Here is a 13355-nt window from a genome sequence, read left to right on the forward strand (position 1 = left end):
ATACACTGAAAATCCTCATTCATTGGGGAAATGAGATGGAGTTTCCTTGATACAGTCTGCAAAGAACTTCAAGCATACATAACTCAAAAACAAACAAATAAACCAACCATTAGCCTGAAAAAGGTCATTCACATTGAAATTAATACATTTTGCCTTGGTTTAGCAAAAATAATAGAATTTTGCTGAACCCATGTGTACATCTTTGTGATGGTAAGAAAAAAAGAACTCATGGTATTCTTAAAGCATTGTTTTAAAATTTTTCTCCAGTATATATACATACCTCCAACATTCTAAAAACATTCCATTAAAACCAGCACTCTCATATCATTTCCTATACTACAACAAATGATGTGTTAAATGTGCCCAGAACTTCACAAAAGTATAAAAATTTTTATACACACTTACCAACAGTATCACATGGTTCATCTTTGTGAACACAGAAATCTTTCCTAGAAAGGAAACAGAAAATGGATGTAAAAATAAACTTTTCCACAGTCAATAGAGATTGTGACTCATTTTTGAGTTACGTGAACTGAACCATACACTTTATCTCCAAGAATTTAATAGAACTGAAAATAAAATTGAATTCTAAGAAAATGTGAGAATTGTTAAATTTTTAATGACAAATTTTTCCTGATATAATCCTGAAACATGCCCTATTTCATTAAGATATTTCAAAAAAATAAAATTCTATCTTGTTTTGAACTTTACAGATTTCATTTTTTATTACAAAAAATAGTATCTGGTATTGGGACATGGATTTCTGTTTGACAAATATTTTAAGATTTCTGCTTCACAGGCACTTGAAATAATTTCCAGATAGAAGATTCAAATGTAAAAAACACAGTTTAAAACAGCAAAATATTTTATATTGTAACACTGGCAAAATTTTTAAAAGATTGATTTTATAGATTGAAAATTTTTGATTGAAAATTTTAAGATTGAAAATTTTTAAAAGATTGACTTTATAAAGGGCAGGAGGAAATTAGTATTTTTACACAGGTAGGATCTAAGAATATTCTACAATTTGCTATTGAATACAGTATCTTGAAGAACATTCCTTAAGAAGTTATGAGGCTAAGAGGCAAGCTATATGAAAGCACAATGTTATCTACCTTTCACTAGCTATGTGACCATAGGCAATTTACTTAATCTTGTACCTCTTTCATCTCATCTACAAAAAAGAGGAAGTAATAATGATACCTATCTACCACGTAGGTTTATAGTTCAGGTTAGGTGACTTAACACATATAAAACATACATACATACATACCTTTATTTACTTATTCATTACTGAGAGAGAGTGAGAGAGCGCGTGCATGCACACATAGGCAGGGGAAGGGCAGAAGCAGAGGGGAAGCAGATTCCCTGTTAAACAGGGAGCCCAAAATGGGGCTCAATCCCAGGATCCTGAGATCATGACCTGAGCTGAATGCAGATGCTTAACCGACTGAGCCACCTAGGCACCCCCCATATATAAAACATTTTAATGTGAGTTTAGTGAATGTGTTGGACAAGCTAACACAGGAAAAAATCTTTAAAACAATGCCAGATGCCAATAAGCTTTCAAAAGTAAGTTGATGTTTTTGTTGTCTTTTGTTGTTCTTGATACTAAGTTAAACAATTTCCTACTGATGAGTAGATATTTAGATCCTACAGAATTTTTAGTATTACAAACAATAATTAGTCTTTGTGTATATGTGAGGGAGAAAATCTTTTTTATTTTAGTCCTCTCTCTGTTATAGTCATCTGAATGCCATTTCTAAATGAAAAATGAAAAAACTAAGTGCAACAGTCCTTGTCAATTTCACCAATGACATCTATATTAATAATAACAATGGTTAGTGTCAATTCACATTTTGCTTAGCTCATCAGCAGCATCTATGACTTAATATCTGTGCTTCATTTTATTAATGTTCCATGCATATTTAAAATGTAAAGAAATAAACAAAAACCCAACACTTAAATATGGAGAACCACCTCTGGTAGTTGCCAGAAGGTAGGTGAGTGGGGGAAATGGGTGAAAAAAGGGAAGGGGATTAAGAGTAGATGTTCAGTGAACAGTGAGTAAGATACAGAATTGTTGAATCACTACATTGTACATCTGAAATTAATGGAACACTGTACGTTAACTATCTTGGAATTTAAAAAATGTATATTCTCAAACTGGAGCAAAGCTATACATATTCATTGGATCTAGCTATATAACCAACTCTGATATAAAATTGCTTAAGAGAATGACAAATTCTGTATTTTTAAATCTGTTACTGAAAAAGGTGTTAAAATTCCATTCTGGTTATACATTTGTTGTTTCCTTGTGATTCTGCTAATTTTTCCTTTATGATAAAACTAAATTACCTCTCTGAATTTTTATAATTAATTTTGAATTAATTTTACTATTATATAGAAACCCTACTTATTTTAGAGTTTTCTGTGTTAAAGTATATTATGTCTGATATTAACAAATACTAATATACTAGTAATACATTGATATTTGCTTGGTATATCTTTTTTCTTTGTTCTATTTTCGATTTCATTTTCTCTAAGTCTCTTATAAATAGTGTATGGTTAAAATTATGAAAATCTGTTCATATAATATGGAAGTGAATTTAATATTTTATTATATATATATTTGGATTTTTCTATTATTTCTGAATTCTATTTTCCAAGTTATACTTTTGTTCTTTCCTTGTTTTTCTCTTCCTTCCTATCTAGTTTTTTTTCTTCCTATCTAGTTTTATTTTCCTTTCTCTCTTTCTTTCTCTCTCTCTCTCTCTTTTTTTTTTTTTTTTTTTTTTTTTTTTGCCACTGCTTGAAAAGTAACATTAGATTGTGTTTAATTTATGGTTACTTCCAATTTAAATTGCATTGTATTTGTTTCCTATTGCTGTTATAACAAATTCCACAAATATGGTCAGTTAACCTAAATGTATTTTACAGTTTCAAAGTCATTAAGTCTGGAGTCCTAAGTCATAAGCCTAGGCTAAAAGCAAGGTATCAGCAGTGTTGGGTTCCTTCTGGAAGCTCTACATGAGAATCCATTTCCTTGCCTTTCCAGCTTCTAGAGGTTGCCTGTATTTCTTGACTCACAAGTTCCCTTTCATCTTCAAAGCTGGCAATGGTATCACTTGGCCTGTCTCTGCTTCTCTCATCACATTTCTTTCTCTGACTCTCTTGCATCCCTTTTTCCCTATCACCTGTGACTACATTAGGCTCCCCTTGATAATCCAGGAAAATATCCCAAACTCAAAATCTGAAACATAATCCCATCCACAAAGCCCCTTTTGTCATGTGAGATAACATAGTCACAGGGTCTATAGATTAGAACAGGGATATTATTCTGCCTACCACATTCACTTGAAATGTCTAAAGTTAAAAATTATCTTCAGGCTCCTCCTGAAAAAAAAAGAAAGCATCAAACACTTTTAATTCAACCTCTCCCTTCAATCTTTTATGTTATTTTTATCTGACATTATAATCCTATCTCAATTTTTCAAATCTCAATTTAGATTTTCTAAACCATTATTAGATTTGCCCATGTATTTAGCAATTTATTTTCTCAGTAACATATTGGATCTTTACTTTCTAGAGAGCTCATTATTCTTTAAGTACATCCTTCAGGAACTCCTTCAGTGAGGATCTATGAATAATAAGGTGTTAGAGACATTGTTTCCCATGTATTTATTCATAATGGAATAGTGGCCAAGTACAGAATTTTAGGTTAACTTTACTGGCCCTTTAGTTTCCAAAATCTATAAAGAACTTATTAAACTCAACAGCAAAGAAACAAACAATCCAATCATGAAATGGGCAAAAGACATGAAGAGAAATCTCACAGAGGAAGACATAGACATGGCCAACATGCACATGAGAAAATGCTCTGCATCACTTGCCATCAGGGAAATACAAATCAAAACCACAATGAGATACCACCTCACACCAGTGAGAATGGGGAAAATTAACAAGGCAGGAAACCACTAATGTTGGAGAGGATGCAGAGAAAAGGGAACCCTCTTACACTGTTGGTGGGAATGTGAACTGGTGCAGCCACTCTGGAAAACTGTGTGGAGGTTCCTCAAAGAGTTAAAAATAGACCTGCCCTACGACCCAGCAATTGCACTGCTGGGGATTTACCCCAAAGATTCAGATGCAATGAAACGTCGGGACACCTGCACCCCGATGTTTCTAGCAGCCATGTCCACAATAGCCAAACTGTGGAAGGAGCCTCGGTGTCCATCGAAAGACGAATGGATAAAGAAGATGTGGTTTATGTATACAATGGAATATTACTCAGCCATTAGAAACGACAAATACCCACCATTTGCTTCAACGTGGATGGAACTGGATGGTATTATGCTGAGTGAAGTAAGTCAATCGGAGAAGGACAAACAGGGTATGTTCTCATTCATTTGGGGAATATGAAAAATAGTGAAAGGGAATATAAGGGAAGGGAGAAGAAATGTGTGGGAAATATCAGAAAGGGAGACAGAACATAAAGACTCCTAACTCTGGGAAATGAACTAGGGGTGGTGGAAGGGGAGGAGGGCGGGGGGTGGGGGTGAATGGGTGACGGGCACGGAGGGGGACACTTGACGGGATGAGCACTGGGTGTTATTCTGTATGTTGGTAAATCGAACACCAATAAAAATTAATTTATTAAAAAAAATAAAATTAAAAAAAAACTTTACTGGCCCTTAGCACATGAAAAATATTATTTCATTTTTTTCTAGCATTCATAAATATAGATTACAAGTCAGTGATCAACTTGCTCTTCTTTCATGCATTTGTTTTCTGGTTAATTTTTTAATGAGAAATAAATAACATGGCTTTTGGTTAATTAAAATTTTTTTTATGTCTTTGTAGTTCTGCAGTCCCACCTAGATGTGTCTAGGTACTGATTTTTTTTTTCTTCTTTGGTACTTGGAATCTAATTTGAAGAACCTATGAACACATACAAATTCTTACCATTATCCATTTAACCTATTCCTCTCACGTTCTCTCTATTGTGCTAGAATTCCCTCTCACGTTCTCTCTATTGTGCTAGAATTCCTTTAGGTGTATATCTTATCTTCTTTCTGATGTCTGTAACTCTAAAGCACTCTTTTATAATTCAATCTCTTACACTCTATGCAGCCTTCTGGCAAGATTCCTCAGATCTATCATCCAATCCACCAGTGCTCTCTTCAGTTGCATCTAATCTACTCTTCAACTCAGAAATTGAGATTTTAAGTATATTTATTTTATAAGCATTTTATTTTCCTCAATTTTCAAATCAACTTTTTCCCCCAAAACATATTGTTCTCATATTTCATTTTATTGGTGTGAATGTTCAATCATATAAATATGTTTTAAAAAAATAATCCTAGCTTTTTAAATTATTCTTTACTGGAAATCTCCTGGCTCTTACAATGGAAGATGCTGTCATTTTGCGTTTTTAAATTATCTTGTAAACTCATTTAGTTGTATTTTAAGTTGCCTTCTATGGTATAAATGGAGGGCCCCCTACTAGAGTAGTTTTGCCTATGCTTTCAACAACAAGTGTTTTAACACTGAAATCATATTTGTGGTGGTGAATACCCAGAGGAGCTGTTTTTTCCTAACCCAGGGTCATGGCTGAAACCAGAATGCTTCTTGTTGACAACCTGTGCTCTTTTGCTGAGCTTCTACCGGATATAACTTTTATCAAGGATATAGTTATCTAAGGGTTCTGGCTATATGCAATCATTTCAGCATCACTTCCCCACTTTGCAAAGCCTCAAAGTTTTTCTTCATGTGCTAAACCCAAGAACTCAGATTCTTAGGTCCAACAACTCCTCTCAGGGTAGCCACCACTTTATCTCAGAAGCTCTTCAGGGTTTTGTTTTGTTTTGTTTTGTTTTTGCTTATCTGTGCATGTAAAAGGATTTTTATTATATTTTTTCTACAATTCCAATATGTCTATAATGAAAACACTTTATGATTATCTAGGCAGATTATCACATAACTAAATGAAGTGAATACAATTTGTAACCTACCATACAGTAATTAAATATAAAAAAATATGTACCTATTGTTAACATCAGATCTTATGTACATAGAATCAAGCCATATGGTCTTTATTCTTTTATTACACTTTATATCATACAGCTTCATTTACCAAACTACTAAAAAGACTGTACATCTGCCTCAATGAGATGTTTGCAATAACCTTAAATTATATTTAAATTTTTCTTCAAAGATACCTTTCTACAAGTGGAGATTATTTTAATTATGAATTATTGTAAAAATTAGTGACCCCTACAATATTGCCATTTCCTTTCCAGAAGGTTGGAGCAGGAAAAAGTCTGTGTACAGTCACAGATATGCATGAACTACAGAATGATGTAAGATAATATTAACAATGAATTATTATAACTTTTTACTATTCCTCTTGGCAAATATCTGACAGACATGATTTCTAGAAAACATATATAGAATCAATCTTTGATTACTAGAGCAAAGGAGAGAAGGGAAAAGTTCAACATAATGTTAAGTAATATATTTTCAACACGAGGCACAAAATGGACTTAATATAAACTTAATACATTTATTTATTTATTTTTATTATTATTTTTAAGATTTTATTTATTCATGAGACACACACACACACACACACACACACAGAGGCAGAGTCACAGGCAGAGGGAGAAGCAAGCTTCATGCAGGGAGCCTGATGTGGGACTCATTCCCGGGTCTCCAGGATCAGGCCCTGGGCTGCAGGCAGTGCTAAACTGCTAAGCCACCCGGGCTGCCCTAAATTTAATACATTTAAATCACATTCAGTATTTAGGCAAGTGTTTACCATTCTGCAGTTATAAATAACAAAAATAGTACAAGTATATTAGTTTATCACATGAATTTGATTTCAGAAAGAATCATCTGAACTTTTATTATTCCTGTGGGTCTCTTAACTAAGAACGTTTCTCTGATATTTCAGTAGGATTCAGGGAAGGCAGAAACTGAGGTCCTTTTGCATGTTATCCTTTTTTCTTCCTTTTCTCAGTTAATTAACTCCACCCTTAAATATTTGACTTGGGTTTGTTTTAGCAGCCATGCTTTCTCCTGCCTCTGCTTTTATGTTGCATATCAGAGATATCTTTGCTAGAGAGGCGCTACTGTAGAAACCTCTCATCTGACTGCAAGGGAGTGGGTCATATCCAAATGCAATACATGTAATGGAGTGTTAAAATGTGCTATGTAATGATAACTGTGTATTTCCAAACAACAGGAACAGCATAACATGTTTTCACGAATTTAAATTTCTAAATGTTTTTTTTTTCCTCAAATAAGCTATTACTTTTTTCTGATAAATCTGAAAAAAACTAGTTAATCCCTTCTAGATCAACTGAAAGTTGGCTATTATCACTTTATGCATTAATCTTCACTATACAGAACATCTTTTATATATAAGATGTAATCTTATCAGTATTACTTGCATATGCCTTAAAAATCTACAGTTCCAACTGAATTAATGTTGCAAAAATAAGTTAATTTTTGCTAATTATTAAAAAATAAATAGCAAAGAAAGTTTCATGAACCAAACAGGCAGATTGTCCATCAGCATTCAGTATCTTAATACCTTTTTTTTTTAAATGATCTTTCTGAAAATACATGCCTAAACTAGAAAGACAACTCTAAATAAATAAGGGAAAACATACTGAAATTTTATCGCATTAAAAGTAATCCCTTGAACTACCATATCCAAAGCTTCTAAGTTAAACCAGTGAATAGCACCTTTTTCAATATTTAAGATACAAAACTGAAAATTTTGTACATTTAAACAAAACATTTATTGAAACACTTGTTCCCAGGTTTATAATTGAAAATTTTTAAAATCTAAATGATTGCTTGACAGCCACTGAAGCAGACCCTAACTCTTCCCTAACTCCCCAGCATCTTTCCACTGAGCAACCACCATCAAAAATATATCATATTTCACCAGCTTATAATCACAGAATTTGCCTCCCTACCCCATCATGACCCAACCCCATTTTTTCCCCAGAGGATCTAAAGTAAGTAATACAAGAAAATATGAATAGCCCCGAATCATCCAAACCAAGTGGCTGTCATTCCAAGAGTTTCCTTCTTCACTGTCTTTTCTAGATGTCTAGTTTCTCAATTCTTCCTCTAAGTAGTACATAGAATTTTCTCCATCTACCAAAAAATTCCAGAGAGACATCATCTCTTTTGGTACTCAACTTGGACAAAGATGGTCTCTGGCTCAAAACCAACAACAAATAATGCAGGAAAATACATCCCTGTGGTGGTGGAACATATTCAGAGCCTGAGTATAATTACTGATGAAGAGGAATGGAAAAGGTTTGCGGACATTTGTCACTAGTAAATGACCAGATATATTTAGCCCTTTTCTGCATCAGAATATATAAAAATCAAATTCATCACAGGTATACCATGCCTGGTTGTATAGGATGTGCGAGAATGGACACCAGCTAAAGAGACCGGCAGATCCTCAAGTGGAGCAGGACCCAGATGTCTCCTCCGTGCTCCCTGGCGGGAGGGGGCGGTGGACTGGGGGCTGTGCAGCCAATGATGGATTTGTTTCTTTAATGTTTTAAGATACGATTTAAAAACTCACGTAAAGGGGATCCCTGGGTGGCGCAGCGGTTTGGCGCCTGCCTTTGGCCCAGGGCGCGATCCTGGAGACCCGGGATCGAATCCCACGTCGGGCTCCTGGTGCATGGAGCCTGCTTCTCCCTCTGCCTATGTCTCTGCCTCTCTCTCTCTCTCTCTCTGACTATCATAAATAAATAAAAATTAGAAAAAAAAATTTAAAAACTCATGTAAAGGTTTTTTTTTTTTTTCCTTTTTTTCTTTTTTTTTTTTTTAAATTCTGAAGCAGCCCTGTTTTGTACCGAGTTATTTTTGGGATAAATGTTACCGGTTGCCGTTGTGGGGAAGGTGGCGTTTTCACCTTTGCCATAATAAAACAGAGACATGTGTGGGAAAAAAAAAAAAGAAAACTTAATTTTTAATTAAGTTAAAATTAAGTGCTTAATTCTGGGAGTATGTTTACATACTTAATTCTGGGGGTATGTTTACATACACAATGTAAAAAGTTCCCTTTACTATTGTGTAGTGCACAGCCTACACAAATGGATGTGGCTAGATTCATTAAGTGCCTCTTATATGCCAAGCAGTGGATAAAAGGAAAGAATACAAAGTTAAGTGAAAAAGGCTTCTACTCTGAAGACAAAGAAGAGGACAATCATTTCTTTAACGTGATAAGGGCCCCACAATCAGTGAGAAAGAAGCCTGGGGAATTGTATTAAATAATGAATAGTTATGTTTTGCAATTGCCTTTGCCAGCAAACAAATGGGGAGAGAAACACCCACAACAGATGATACTGAATAATATGGTAATGCAGAAAATTAAAGAATCACATAAAAATCAAAATCTTCACCATAAGGCCAAGAATCACTGAGTGTAAAGTATATTCAGATGTAGAGGGAAAGGGATTTTTTTCTTTTTATAAATGTGCAATACCTCATATCATAATGTATGAGGCTGCAACATAACTATTTGATTTACATAATGTGAAGCAAGGGACTTCATCTGTAACCAAACAACATGATAAAACTATGACAAATGCACTGCTTATTTTCAAGGGCACTTAGAGTCCCTCACACAATTTCTACTCAGCAAACAAATTAATAAAACAAATATTTCAAAAAATGCAAGGTCTTTTCTCCAAAAGCAGTGGAAGTGCCTCTCAGTACTACTGAAGAATAAATTCTGAGCAGCATTTAAAAACTGCAGATCAGATTAAAATTCTTACTCTTCAACTCTTCCACTGTCAACTTCTTACAAGGGCCCAAATAATGTATTCTTAGATTCATAATACTCAAAAGTTTTTTTTTTTGGGGGGGGGTAGGGGGAGGAGGATAATGATTTGTTTGCCGCCTAGCCCTGTGATCATGTGGACTGAAATTCTCTCATCTCTGGCTCATGTTGGCTCAGTGCTCCTGAAGACTGCATCACAAAGTTTCATAATGTGAGTTTATGGAAATGATACTGCTAGAATCTGGCAACTGAGAAGTCCAATAAATTCTGTTGAAGTCCTGATTTATATTTAAAAAAATGAAATGTAGACTTTAATTTCCAAGAATAAAGATGCATCCGAGAATAAGTCTCACTGTGCAGTTTTATAGTGCCCTGGGATATACCTATAAATGATTCATTCAGAAATTATTCTATGAGTCGTATCAAATTAATATATTTCTACCATTTGTGTATCTTATTAAATTTTCTCTCTTACTTGCCAATGGCATTAGTTTAAAACTAACTTACAAAAGTACTGCACATAAACCAAAAACATTTCAGTAAATATCAGAAGCAAAACTACCATTAACAAATTAAACTCTAAATTTAAGAGTATTTTCAAGAGAAATTTATGTCTTCTCCATCATTTCAAGGAGAAACATGAATATTATACTGAGAAATCATATAGTTGACAGTTGAGAGGACATGTTTTGTGTTTTTGTTACTATGATCCCACAAACACTGGGTCAGCTTTAAGCTCTTAAATCCACTGTATCACACAGAACAATTTAACAAATATATTATGGCAGATAGGTTTAGATTTATGAAAATACTTATTTTACTTGAAACCAAAATTAACAGCTATCTAAAATTCCTTCCTACTAATGTGCTCACATAATCTACAACCTCAAAAATTACCTAAGAAAAGAATATACTAGAAACTGGGCAGTGTGAGTTTAGCTTGTCAAATGTGGATGAGACCATGGAATCCATGGAGATTTAAATTTTCATTTTATCTTTCACAACCTCCTTATGAAGCTAAAGATCTGATCATCTTTATTTTTACACTAATTAAAAGGGGATCCTTCCACCTCAACTATTCAAACTTTTCATTTAGACTTTACTGATCAAATGGTGCTATGCCACTCAGAAATAACATATTCCCTCTGGTGGGCTGATTTTCATTGTTACGGCACTGATGTGGAGTGATATGTGGAAACAGGGATCCTTCATAAAATTCCTGGGGAGAAGTAAAGGGAGATTTACTTGTCAGCATCTACCAATATGTAATATTATCAAAGTATATCCCTTGATAGTTTTTTTTCCTATTTTCAACCAAAAATTTTCTATTTTCCATGTTATTTCTATTTATTGCTAATGCAATCCAAAAATCAAAAGCTATCTATTAGACCCTATTTTAAGTCCTCGCTATCAGAATACAAAAAATTAAAGTCAACATTTCTACTACAGGATTGAAGAGGTGTACAAAGATTTTTTTTTCCATAAAGCAGGAAATGGCTTAGCAAAACAATAGCAAATTTTACCCCTCAAAAAAGCCTTCTGCATTGGGTTTTGAGCAGAAATCCTGTATAGACAATGAAGCTTTGGTTTTTTGATCCATAACTAAAAGATACCTTAGAAATAACCATGTCAGAATGCATTAACCGCAATTGGGTTTTATATACTTTTCACCTGACGAGATCTATCTTCCTTTTCATGGTTGTTAGGTATTCGAAATATTGCTTCTGAGACTAAAGAGGATATTCATAATTTGATTACTAACTCTTATTTTTTCTCATTAAAATGGTATATATTTTTTATAGAAATTTGAGAAATAAAATAATAAAGTTAAAACACTAGCCTATAACCCCAGTATCTGGGACTACTTATAGTTAACATTTTTTTTTTGCCTTTTGATTTTTTTTTTTACTCAAAAAATAGTTAACATTTTAATGTATATTTCTCTAGTTTTATTTCCTATGTATTCATATAACTAAATACATTGTATTTAACCATATACATGTAAAATATATATAATATTAGGATCATACTCTCTACATGCAAGTTTTGTCTTGCCCTACCAATACGGTAACATTAATTTTATTCCTCGTTTCTAATACCATTTTTCTCTTCAAAGCTCTGAAAAAAGAATGTTACATCCAATATTTTTTTCTTATGTTATAAAAGTTTAAAAGCCACACTCTTAACTAACCATTCTTACCTCCCTTGTCACTAGCTTTCCCTAGCAATGTAAGATAAGACAAAATAAAATGTTCTAGAGCATACGTATAGTAGTAACAAATGATTCTTAAATGTATTAAGATAATGTGGGATGAAATTACAATTCTTTCAAAATTTTTTTGAGTGTAGTTGACACACAATGTTACAAAATTATAATTTTATAAAAAAGGAAAGTGAATTTTAACTATGAGCTGACAAAATTATAAAAACATTTGTAATATAATAATACAATAAATATTTTTCTGATAGTAGGTCTTCCACATGATTAGAAGTCTACACAGGATCTTATACAATTATCTGTTTGCAGGAAAATTATTCAAATTCACTGTACGGTAGATCTACCATATAACACAAGATGTCTTATATTCTTTACCAGTACTACCATCCTCATTTTGTCAATAATGATGAGACTCAGAGAGGTCATTTAATCAATTCAAGATCATCAGCTAGTATTTGAGCAAACACAGGTCATTTCTATTTGTACATCTTTCTTACTGGGTTTTAAAGTTTTATATGTTTATATATTACATATATGTACACACATATCTTACATTTCAGATACAAATGCTTTGGTAGACAGATATATTGCCACTATTTTCTCCAATCCAAGGCTTATCTTTTTCATTTTCATATCAATGTCTTTTGGACATAAGATGGTCCAAATTTTGAAAAAGTCCAAATGATTATTTTTAAGAATTTCTGATCAGTGCTTTCTTTCCTTGTATCCTATCTAAGAAATTATCATCCTCCCCAAGTCACATAGATTTTCTCTGGGTTTTTTTATTGTTGTTGTTGATGTTGTTTTTCTAAGAGTTTGATAGGTGTACCTTTCACATAGCTTTTGATGTTGCATTATGAATTACCATCACACAAGGTGTAAAGCAGGGTTGAGATTCATTTTTTTCACATGGGTCTCCAGTTGTTGTAGATCCATTTCATTGTAAACTATCTTCCCATCACTCAATTATACTGGTGGGTTTTTTTTTTTTTTTGAGAGTCAATACCATATATGTCTATGTATATTTCCAGATTCGTTATTTCATTTCATTCATCTGTGCTACTAAGTTTCTGCCAAAACCCCATTGTTTTGACTACCAGATATAACAAGTTTTGAAATCCGATAATGTAAGCCCACCCAGTGTATTCTTCTTTTACAAAATTGTTTTGATTCTTGTGTGTCCTTTTTCCAAATACATGTTGGAATCAGCTTGTCAATTTCTTAAAAAAAAGCTGGCATCAAACTTTCATTGAGATTATAGTTAGTCTCAGTCAATGGGGGGAAGATGGACATCTTGATAATATTTAGCCTTTCAGT

The 13355-nt window shown here is 33.3% G+C and overlaps 1 protein-coding gene across 1 annotated transcript in view; it reads right to left on the reverse strand.

The window, feature by feature from the left end:
• The window catches only part of ADAMTS19 (ADAM metallopeptidase with thrombospondin type 1 motif 19), a 228226-nt gene that overhangs the window by 156281 nt on the left and 58590 nt on the right, over nt 1-13355 (reverse strand). Inside the window, exon 9 of the mRNA XM_055301522.1 lies at nt 406-449. Coding sequence (XP_055157497.1) covers nt 406-449 — 44 coding nt within the window. The remainder of the gene's footprint in view (nt 1-405; nt 450-13355) is intronic.

Source organism: Nyctereutes procyonoides, unplaced genomic scaffold (genome assembly GCF_905146905.1).
Source record: "Nyctereutes procyonoides isolate TBG_1078 unplaced genomic scaffold, NYPRO_anot_genome, whole genome shotgun sequence".
NCBI classification, from domain to species: domain Eukaryota; kingdom Metazoa; phylum Chordata; class Mammalia; order Carnivora; family Canidae; genus Nyctereutes; species Nyctereutes procyonoides.